Source organism: Lactuca serriola, chromosome 5 (assembly GCF_051521515.1).
Source record: "Lactuca serriola cultivar US96UC23 chromosome 5, Lser_US96UC23_V15, whole genome shotgun sequence".
NCBI lineage: Eukaryota > Viridiplantae > Streptophyta > Magnoliopsida > Asterales > Asteraceae > Lactuca > Lactuca serriola.
The window spans coordinates 321,166,510-321,178,336 of NC_136412.1; the positions used below are offsets into that span (position 1 = coordinate 321,166,510).

The following is an 11,827-nucleotide window of genomic DNA, read 5'->3' on the forward strand; positions in this document are numbered from 1 at the left end:
CAAGCTCAGCAGGCGTAAAGTGCGTTGTCACAAATTTCCACCAGTCCTTCGCTCCCAAGCGAAGCTGGTTCAGCGCGAACCGAACTCTCAAATGCTCAGGAGATGAGCAAGTGAAGAAACACCCCTCTATGTCAGAAATCCATCTCATAGCCGCCACCGGGTCCTAGGTCCCATCAAACTCCGGCGGTTTTGTGTTGCTGAACTCTCGGAACAGCAACGCATCACCACCCTGCGGCCTCGCGGCAGCAATAGCTGCGGTGGCTGCTGCAACAACAGCCTCAGAAAGAGCGGCATAACGCTCGTCGAAGGTCTCAATCAACGTGGCCTTAATAGACCCGAACATCTCTGGTATCTCTGCCCTGATGGCCGCGGCCACCTCCTCATGGATGATCCGGCGGATCTCCTCATCACTGGCCCCACTGCTCTCAGGCATAAGACGTGTCCTCACCATGATCTACCTCTGAAATACAACATACGATAAATTAGAATCCATTCGAGCATACTCACACTCGACAACTCATTCCTCCTTGATCCTTGGTATTCCAAAGATTCTTACTTGGGCTGTACACCGCCCCGATGCTTTCAGTAGTACGGGCCCAATACTACTGTCCGCACCGTATCAGAATACACCCCAAGTCCTCCTCTTCGGATCCCAAATTCCAAGTACTCTATTATGCATAATCCACTCTCTAACAGATCTCTCATAAGCCCCTCGCTGCTACCTACTCACTCTCAAGCATCTCATAGCAGCTCACCTCTCCCTAGGCTAAGGCATCACAAATCAGGCCACTCTAGTCCTAATAGGAGTACCTAGCCTACTCTAGCATGAGAATACATCATATCAATATCAATATCACATAACATGAGGGTATTTTGGGAAATCACCGTTCGGGCGCGGACTGATCATACACATAACTCTGCTCTGCGTTTTTCCAAAAATCTTTTACTCTTTTTTGAAAGTACTTCTCAAATCCTCAGTTTGAGTTCAAATACGCCCGAAGGTATACTCGAATCCCTCAAACCAAGGCTCTGATACCAACTTGTAACACCGTAAATTTCAAAACAATTTTTTTTCGCATTTTATAAAAACACAAATCGTTTATCATTCATAAAAACATCAATGTCTGAAACTCAATCCATGCCATATAAAAATCCCAAGATCTGATAACATAAAATCATGTGTGTGTGTACTGATCAAGCCAGCACCTTCCCACGGACATCACTAGTACCTGAAACAAATAACACCAACACTGTAAGCATAAAGCTTAGTGAGTTCCCCAAAATACCACACATAGCACATATTATCCACTCGAGGCTATAAATCTGTGGGTCCGTGGACCCTACTCTGTGAACCCTCTGGTTCTAACTCTGTTTTTATGTTTGTTTTTACTGCAACTATGAGCTAAATACGTTTTTGTTTCTATTTGGGGAATACCAAGGAACTCCTATGGTTTAATTCTTAGCTTTTGATTAATTGTTTATTGGTGATCTATTAAATTAAGTTTGTTAAAGAACCTTATGCATTAATCACAATTATTTTCTGTTAATTGGACGACAATTAAGTTGCATGAACATCTCTTAGTTGTTAACCTCATATGCCTATGTGAACACTAAATCATATGCTTAGGATTAATGATTATGAAACTAAGATTAATAAGACAATAGTTAGATTGATGTGTGAGCTTGTTTGAGAAACCATCAAACAAGAGGTTAATTGAACCACTAAATTGATTAACCACTACAAATCTTATTTAATCCAAATTGTTAATCTAGGGAATTAATTAGTTTAAACACTTGATCACTGCTTGAATTAATTGATTGCCTAAGGGTTAGGAGTAATGAACATGAACCTAACTACTATAATTGGTAGCCAATAACAATTAATCTATCATAAATACAAAATAACCATAGGAGTGAATTGGTTGAACCTAAATAGAAACATCTTTATCAAATTTGGTGAATTAGTTGTTTTCTTTAGTTGATTAGTTAATTAGGTGTGATTAAGTTTCTAGTCTTGCAAAACTAGAAGAAAAACCTTTTACTTTCATTAATTGTTTTAGTTAAAATTAGTTATTAGTTTAATTTTTCGTTCCCTGAGTTCGATACCTTACTTACTAAACTATACCACTAAAAGATAGGGTCACTGCCTTTGTGTGCTAAATTTATTAATAAAAAGTAGGGATAAAACAAGTGCATTTTACACACATCAAGTTTTTGGCGCCGTTGCTGGGGAACGGTTCTAAATAATTAATCTAATTCCTAATTTTTTCGATCCTTTGTGTGAGTTTACTTGCATAAAGTTACTTTATTGCAATTTAGTAGTTAGTAATTAGGTTTTAGCATTTGTTTAGTTTTAATATTAAGTTTAAATTTTTTTCAAAATCACACTGATACTCGCCGAGTGCAGTCGCACCTACTCGGCGAGTACAAGCATATTTAGCAGTTAATTTTCGATTTTTTTTTTCAGTACATTTTTTTTGTTCTCTTTACGTTTTTATTCTGTTTATTTCAGGACTTTCATGAACAGAGGATCAAACACCCCGCTAGTACCCCCGTTTGAAGATCCCGAAACCGCATTGAAAAGAAACAAAGGAAAGGACGTGGAGAGTTCGAGTACACCAAAGAAGTCACCTTTGTCCAATTTGAAGACTGTTTTTGGGAAAAAGAAGAGCAGCAAATCAGGAGCATCCAGCACTTCCTTAGTAATCAATGAACCGGATAAGGAAGATATTGAGTACGAGACCGAGGAAGAAGAGGACCCGACATACGAGCACGAAACCGAGTCCAAGGAAGAGTTAGCTATCACAATGGCTAACATTGATGAAATCCCCATGGGAGAATGGAAGAAGAGGATGCGCGACGACACCGGCCCGGGACTTGTGCAACCCGCAATTCCCATGACTGCTACCTTCGAGCTAAAGGGTCATATCCTAGCCTTACTTAAAGAAATACCTTTTTATGGAAAAGACCATGAAGATGCCTACAAGCATTTGGACGAAGTCAATGATGTAGCTGATTACTTCAATGTTCCAAATGTGCCCCGCGAGACTCAGCTACTTCGTATGCTTCTGGTGACATTCAAAGGAGCTGCAAAAGACTGGCTCAAGTCACTTCCCCCCGGATCAGTCACCACTTGGGCCAAGATGAAAGAAGAATTCATTGATCACTTTTGCCCACCTTCCAAGATAGCCAAGTTGAAGAAGGCCATTGATAACTTTGAGCAACAAGCTGGAGAGTCGCTATATGAAGCATGGGAGAGGTACAAGAGCTTACTAAGAAACTGCCCACACCATGACCTAAACAGCCAGCAAGAAGTATCCATCTTCTATGATGGAGTCAATGTCACAACCAGGCAGTTACTAGACTCGCAAGGCCCGCTCACGAAGAAGCCGCCCCCGGTGATCAAAGAATTGATTGAAGAGTTCTCTAAATACTCTAGAGAATATCACAACCCTAGACATGATGTCACTAGGGGAGCCGCTTATGCAGCTACTGAAGACTTATCCGCGGTCATGGATATGCTAAAAACCATGGATAAGAGGATGGATAAGATGGATCAAACAATCCATGCTATTCGGGTGGGTTGTGAAAACTGCAATGGGCCTCACCTCACTAGAGACTATGATTTAGATGAGAATGGCAACAAGAAGGCGCAAGTGTGCTACTCAAGTGGAGACCGATATGATGAAGACTGGCACAAACAAAAGAAAGATTGGCTCCCTTATGAAGAGTACAAGAAAGCCAAGGAGGAAAGGTTTAGGCAAAAAGGGAGAGGGTTCTACCAAAAGGAGGAGCCGGTGCAAGAGAGGAAGCCAAGCTTGGAGGAAATGCTCACCAAATTTGTAGCTGCCTCAGAAAAAAGACATAGTGATCATGATGCTGCAATTCAAGAAACAAGGACCATGCTTAGGAACCAGCAAGCATCTATCCACAATATAGAAACACAGCTTGGGCAACTTGCTTAACAAATCAACTAAAGGTCACCGGGCGAACTTCCTAGCAAAACTGAAAATAACCCACGAGGCGCGCACATAAACATAGTCACAACAAGAAGTGGGAAGATAATCACTCCCCTGGAACCTATTCAGACTGAGTCATCCAAGAAATCACAGAAGGAGGAGGCAGAAAAGCAAGCAGAGAACCAAGACATACAATCTGACAGCCCTACTCGCCGAGTACCACATATGCACTCGGCGAGTACATCACAAAATCCCACCGAACAGATACCTGAAAAACTTTACCAGCCTCCCATGCCATACCCAGCCCGAGCAAAGAAGGAGAAGCAGGAGGAGTATCAGAAGTTTCTAGATCATAACAAGACTCTTCAAATAAACATACCCTTCATTGAAGCCGTCATGCAAATGCCCAAGTATGCAAAGTTCCTTAAGGAACTTCTCACTAATAGAAGGAAGATGGAAGAAGTGAAGAAGGTAGTGCTCAATGAAAACTGCTTAGCTGCTATGCTAAATAAGCTACCAAAGAAGAAAGGTGATCCGGGGAGTTTGACTTTACCTTGCCAATTTGGCAACTTGGCCACCATTCATGCCTTAGCCGATTCGGGAGCAAGTGTGAACCTAATGCCATATTCATTCTTTAAGAAGCTAGATCTCCCGGAACCTTGGCCAATTCGCATGGCAATACACTTGGCAAACAAGACAGTCACCTTCCCAAGAGGCATATGCGAAGACATATTAGTCAAGGTGGACAAATTCGTCTTTCCCGCTGATTTTATCATTCTAGACATGGAGGCGGATCCACAAGTGCCAATCATCCTTGGAAAGCCCTTCCTCAACACAACAAGTGCTATAGTAGACATGAGGGACTCAAAGCTCACCTTGCGGGTAGGAGAAGATTCAGTCACATTTGGGGTAGACCAAGCTATGAAGTATTCAAGGAACAGTGACAACACGGCATTCTCAATCGATATGCTTGACGAATTATTGGAGGAAGGCATAACTAAAGATTCCAGCAAGTTCACAACTGATGATGAAGAATTTGATCCAGAAAAAGACTTGATGGAAATTGAAAGACTGCTGGAAGAAGCAGATTATGAAGAATTGGTAAAACAAACTGACAGCTCTACTCGCCGAGTAGGATCGATCTACTCGCCGAGTTCCTCTGAAGAAAAGGCAGAAATAGTGAATACAACCACAAACTCGCCGAGTACCCTACCTGCACTCGGCGAGTCCAACAGTCAGAACCAAAAAACGGAGCTCAAAACTTTACCAGAACATTTGTAATATGCTTTCCTTGAAGAAGGCAACCAAAAACCTGTAATCATAGTTGCTGACCTGTCCAATTCTGAAAAGGAAGAGCTAGTGTAAGTGCTGAAGAAGCGGAAGCGGGCCATAGCCTGGAGCATCATCAACATCAAGGGAATCAGCCCATCTTATTGCTCCCACAAGATCAATCTGGAAGAAGGAGCAAAGCCGGTTGTACAGCACCAAAGAAGGTTAAACCCGAACATGCAAGAAGTAGTCAAGAAGGAAGTGGTCAAACTCTTAGATGCGGGAATTATCTATTCCATTTCCGACAGTCCATGGGTGATTCCGGTCCAAGTGGTGCCCAAGAAAGGAGGGATGACGGTCATAACCAACGAAAAGAACGAACTAATTCCGACACGAACGGTAACCTGTTGGAGAGTGTACATCGATTATCGAAAGCTAAATGATGCCACTCGTAAAGACCATTTCCCTTACCTTTTATTGATCAAATGTTAGAAAGACTATCTGGCCATAGCTACTATTGCTTTCTAGGTGGATTTTCGGGTTATTTTCAAATACCCATAGACCCAATGGACCAAGAAAAGACCACATTCACTTGCCCAAGTGGGACTTTTGCTTATAGACGCATGCCTTTTGGCTTATGCAATGCACCCGCGACTTTTCAAAGGTGTATGACAGCCATATTCCACGATATGGTGGAAAAATTCATGGAAGTTTTTATGGATGACTTTTCCGTTTTTGGATCTTCTTTCCATGATTGTCTCACAAATCTTGACTTAATGCTTGCTAGGTGTGAAAAAACCGACTTAGTCCTCAATTGGGAGAAATGTCACTTTATGGTAAAAGAGGGTATAGTGTTGGGCCACAAGATTTCCAAAATTGGAATTGAAGTGGATTGGGCAAAGATTGACACCATTGCCAAATTACCCCCACCAACTAATGTGAAGGGCATTAGGAGTTTTCTAGGACACACGGGTTTTTACCGGCGTTTCATAAAAGATTTTTCCAAAATAACTAGACCTCTAACACAATTACTACTAAAAGATGCACCATTCAATTTTACTAAAGAGTGTTTAGAGGCATTTGAATTTTTAAAGGAAAAATTAACTAATGCCCCGATCACTATTGCACCAAATTGGAACTTACCCTTTGAGATTATGTGTGATGCTAGTGACTATGCATTAGGAGCTGTCCTTAGTCAAAGGGTTGATAAGCACTTTCAACCCATATATTATGCTAGTAAGACTCTAAACCCAGCCCAAGAAAATTACACCACCACTGAAAAAGAATTATTAGCTGTGGTGTATGCTTTTGACAAATTCCGCCCTTACTTGGTTTTATCTAAAACTACTGTTTTTACTGACCACTCGGCTATCAAGTATTTGTTTGCAAAACAGGATGCCAAGCCAAGACTGATATGATGGGTGCTACTTCTTCAAGAGTTCGACATAGAGATACGAGACAAGAAAGGAATGGAGAATGTAGTAGCTGACCACTTGTCAAGACTGGAGAACCCGCAATTGCAAGAAGATAAAGATGGAGACGACTTCCCGGACGAGTACATTATGGTGACAGTGGGAGAAGAGCCATGGTTCGCGGACATAGCTAATTATTTAGCTACAAAATACATCCCGAAAGATTTTAGCAGTCAACAAAAGAAGAAATTCTTTGCTGAATTAAAATATTACTTTTGGGACGAGCCATACCTCTTCCGGAGCTGTGCGGATGGGATCATACGAAGATGCGTATTCGGGAAGGAAAGCCGGAAAATATTAGAGCACTGCCATAGCGGGCCCATGGGAGGACATCATAGAGCACACTACACGGCAAAGAAGATCTTTGACATTGGGTTTTATTGGCCCACAATTTTTAAAGATGCAACCCAATTTGTCAAAGAATGTGATGCTTGTCAAAGAGTGGGAAACATTTCATCTCGAAATGAAATGCCACAACATAGTATCCAAGTGTTCGAGGTGTTTGATGTGTGGGGAATTGACTTCATGGGACCATTTCCCATGTCTAAAGGAAACAAATACACACTAGTGGCGGTGGATTACGAATGGGTGGAGGCACAAGCATTACCAACAAATGACGGTCGGGTGGTGGTGCGGTTTTTAAAGAAACTATTTTCACGATTTGGAGTCCCGAAATCCCTTATAAGGGACCGAGGCACACATTTTGCCAATGACTAATTGGAAAAGGTGTTAAAGAAATATGGGGTAACCCATAAGTTTTCCACATCATACCATCCACAAACTAGTGGACAAACCGAAGTGACAAATCGAGCCTTAAAGCGAATTTTGGAGAAATCGGTGGGGAGCAACCGCAAGGAATGGTCGGATAAGCTAGATGATGTACTTTGGGCTTTTCGGACAGCTTTCAAAACACCTATTGGTACTACACCATATAGGTTAGTTTATGGAAAGCAATGCCATTTACCGGTGGAGCTAGAAAACAAGGCGTTTTAGGCTTTGAAGAGGTGTAATTTCAACATGGAGGAACTAAAGAGCAACCGGTTAATGCAAATGAATGCTCTTGAAGAGCTAAGGAATGATGCATACTCTAGTTCATGGCTTTATAAAGAGAAGACCAAGATGTGGCATGACAAAAGGATTAAAGATAAAGAAATTCATGAAGGCCAAAAAGTGTTGCTCTTCAACTCAAGACTAAAGCTTTTCTCGGGAAAACTCAAGTCAAGGTGGGATGGGCCTTTTATAGTGAAGACGGTGTTTCCACATGGTGCTATAGAGCTATTATCAAGAGATGGCACGCCTTTCAAGGTTAATGGTCATAGGGTTAAAAAGTATGAAGAAGGAGTCCCCCGGAATGAAGGAATGGAAGAGTTGCTGCTGCTGGAAGGGATTGCAACCACATAGAAGGGGAGGAGTCTAGCTAATGATTCCCTAAAAAGAAGCGCTTCTCGGGAGGCAACCCGAGTTTCAAGTTTGCATTTTCTTTCCTTTCCTTTATTTTCATTATTTTTTTTCTTTTCTTCATCTATTTTTGAGAATATAATTGCTTGAGGGAAAGCAATGCCTAGAGTGTGGGGTGGATGGCTTAAAAAAATGAGAAAAATACATAAATTTTTCAAAATTTTCACAATTTTTTCAAACTGCAAGGTTTACTCGCCGAGTAGGCACGTATACTCGGCGAGTACCTGCCCGAGTAACTCGAAAAAAACGCGTAATTGCAATTATACTCGGCGAGTATGGCTACTCGGCGAGTAGACACTGAACACGGGTGAAATATAAAACTGTAAAAAAGAGGGTTTTCACCCATTTCATCCCCATACTCGCCGTGCACAGCGAACTCTCAAGCAGCCCGACGATTTTAGCAATTTCGTCTGATCTCTCCAATTTTCCACTCAATTCTCATCATTCAAAGAAAAAGGTAACATCTTTACACTATAAACTCGTTAAAGGTTCGATCTTTATCATAGATTTGCCCCGATTTTGCTTGATTTCGGATTTGGGGGTTTCCTCAAATTCTAGGGTTTCAAATTAGCCATAAATTAGATAATGTTAGGATGAATTTCTTTATGATTTATGGTTAGATAGGTCATTACAACAAACCCCAATGAAAAATTTTGGATTTTTGGACAGTATACACAGGTCCGGCACGAACAGTCCCGATGTTCATCCTACTCGGCGAGTAGGTCGTGTACACGGCGAGTAGATGACTCTTCAGACCAGAATCCTTTGTTTTTAATTATTGGGTATTGTTTGTTTGTGTGTTTGTGATATTCCTATGCAGGAACAATGGCCAGAAGGGGGCAGTCTTCTCGTGGGGGAAGCCAAAGTGATATTCCATGGCTTTCTTTTCAACAACTAACTTCCAATTTATCACAAATAAGGGCCAAGAACAGATTGGAAGCGCTCAAACAGAAGGAAATTCATTTACCAAACGCAGTTGACTGGGGGTGGCTAGGAAATGTGGGATTGGAGGAGGAGCTTACGCCTTACTTGGTGAAAGAATGCAGTCTGGGGTATACCACCATCACATGTGATGGGTGGTTACAATTATTCAAGATCCAAGAACCCGTGTATGTCGAGTTGTGTTGGGAATTTTTTGCTACCATCTCATTCCGAGGTGGTAGTGAATATTACAATCCCAACACAATCTCTTTTTCTTTGGGCGGGGAGCTGCGACAATGCAGCATTGCTGAGTTCTCTTGGAGGTTAGGAATTTATGACCAGAACATGATGATGACTGAAGATTTTGAAGCTTTTTTGGAGAACTGCCATAAAGAACTTCCTGAGGCAGTGGTGGCCTCAACATGGTGGAACCAGATCGCTAACCGAGTTTATATCCCTTCCACCGCCCAAGAAGGCCACATTCGCTCACCAATACACCGCCTCATTCACCGTTTTGTGGCTAGCACCATCAACCAGAGGAAGGATTGGGACAAGGTCCCAACCCTCGACATCTTCTATTTATGGAGTATTATTACTCCCGACACTTTTTGCAACCTTCCATATTGCATTGCCAAATTCCTCGCTGAAGGGGCGGTTAAAGAAAAAGTCAATTCAAAAATCAATGGAGGCATGTTTGTGACTAGGCTAGCGAGGTCGTATGGGATTCTAGATTTGCCACAAGCTTGGGCACTCACGGTTATCCATCCTCCACCATTCAACACTGCACTATATTGGAGGGCACGGATAGTCGAGAAGTTTGGCGACTCACTCACCACTCCAGATGAAGACGAGCCGACGATTCCCGAGGAGCCGGGAAGGCGGGTCCGACAACGTAGTGAGCGGGTGCGGGAAGACCCACCAGTTATTCCGATGGAGGAGGACAATGACGGATGGAACCAATTGGAGTACCGACGCTACTTGGATGACATTGGGCAAGGGGTGAATTATAATAACCAATCTTTTGAATATCTTTTTCAACATATGAATATTGCCCCAAGACCCGGTCCCGGATATCCATACATTATGAATTGGGACGAGCGAATGAGGAGAAGAGATGGAGAAGGAGGAAGTGGCGCGGGAGGAGCCGACATGGAAGATGAAGAATGAAGTTTTTTTTTATGTTTTTATGTTTATGATGTTTTGGTTATGTTTTGGACAAATGTTAAACACTTGGATGATGTTTGTTTTGTGGGTTGATTATTATTGTCACTTTTAGTTGTTTAATTTTTTCAGGGATAGAAGATTAGGAGGCATACTAATTTGTGAGCGTCAAGAAAGGAATGAGAGGTTTTCATGAAAAATATGGAGTCTTGTTCTTAGGATTGCGTCCGTGAGAGTCGAGAGTAATGGAGAGTGTTGCTGCTGAAGGAATTAGAGTGAGGCTCAGTTTGCATTTCCAATTTCAAAACCAGAGTAAAAGGGAACGTCATATGGACCAGTTTTGGCAAAACAGCGCCTACTCGCCGAGTGCACACACTCTACTCGGCGAGTACCTGAGTTATTACACGATATCGTTCTAAGACAAGAGCTACTCGCCGAGTCCACGCTACTACTCGCCGAGTAGACTGCCAATTTTCGATTTCCAGAACTGCTTTGGGCACTTTCACTGCAACAACTACCCACTTTTTGTGAGGATTTGTCACTGGAGATTTTCTTAAGAAGCTTGTTCCGTGAAATTTTCAAGTTGTCAACCACACGAGACTTGACACCCGGGTCATGGATGAGCTATTTCCATGGCTAAAGTCAAGAGAAGAAGGAGCTAAAGAAGAGAGTATCAACCTATCGACTGCTACCCCAGGGGAGTTTGTTCCAATTCCCTCTATATATTTGCATTTTTATTTTTTGCATAGTATGCAATGAGGGCATTGCATAAAATAAGTGTGGGGTAGGGGTTGGTCACATATTAGAAGACTTAGAATCTTAATTTAGGCTAATTTTAAAAAATTGTTGCATAGAAAAAATATTACTTAGGGATTTAAATTACAAAATTTTGGTAAAAGCAAATTAGGATTCCATATTAGAATCGTGTTGATGATTGCATGAAAACCCAAATGTTTAGTTGAGCCTATACACGTTCTAGTGCATTTGTGGCCTCCTTATTCCAGTGAAATTATGGGACAAAAACACGACCCCGCTCAGCCCGAGGGATGCAATATGTTTAGCAGCCTAAACCTAAAATGTATCCAGGAAAATTATTATCATTAGCCAATAAAGGTTGAGATTGAGCGCCCCTGCTTAAGCATGTAGGGAATTGAGTGAAAAAAAGTGAGGTACATGTAAAAAAGAAAAGAAAAAAAAAAAAAGAAAGAGAGAGAATTACAAGAAAAGTTGTAAGAATTTTTGAGCAATTAAAGTGAAGATCAAAAGATCAAAATTCCAAGAAATTCAAAAAGTTGAAGATACCAAAAATCAAACAACAAGGTGGTGAATTCAAAGAGATCAAAGATCAAATTATCAAGAAAGTGAAGAATTCAAAAGAGCTCCATAGTGGTATCGAAAAGTTGTAATTTTAGATTATGTATGCTTGGGTTGCTCAATTAAAAATACCTTGAGGGTAAGAGGTTTTCTGCGGATGGATTCAGAGGGTTGCATAAAATGAGCATAGTTCGGGGTGAGTGGGCGAATGTTTATGAGGATTGTGAGTATCTGTAGTATGGGGGGGTCCTTAGGAAAAATTTTAGACACAAA

General features: G+C 41.6%; 1 protein-coding gene and 1 non-coding gene across 2 annotated transcripts; one reads left to right on the forward strand and one right to left on the reverse strand.

Moving 5' to 3' along the window:
- Nucleotides 1–3,191: 3,191 nt before the first annotated feature.
- Nucleotides 3,192–3,298, reverse strand: LOC145056043 (small nucleolar RNA R71). The gene has a single exon (XR_013685584.1). It is a non-coding gene; the product is annotated as a small nucleolar RNA R71 (small nucleolar RNA).
- A 1,114-nt stretch (nucleotides 3,299–4,412) lies between these two features.
- Nucleotides 4,413–7,710, forward strand: LOC145050893 (uncharacterized). The gene is made up of 2 exons (XM_078999081.1): nucleotides 4,413–5,060; nucleotides 7,636–7,710. Exons 1-2 carry the CDS (start codon nucleotides 4,413–4,415, stop codon nucleotides 7,708–7,710), a joined length of 723 nt encoding a protein of 240 aa, XP_078855207.1.
- Nucleotides 7,711–11,827: the final 4,117 nt, after the last annotated feature.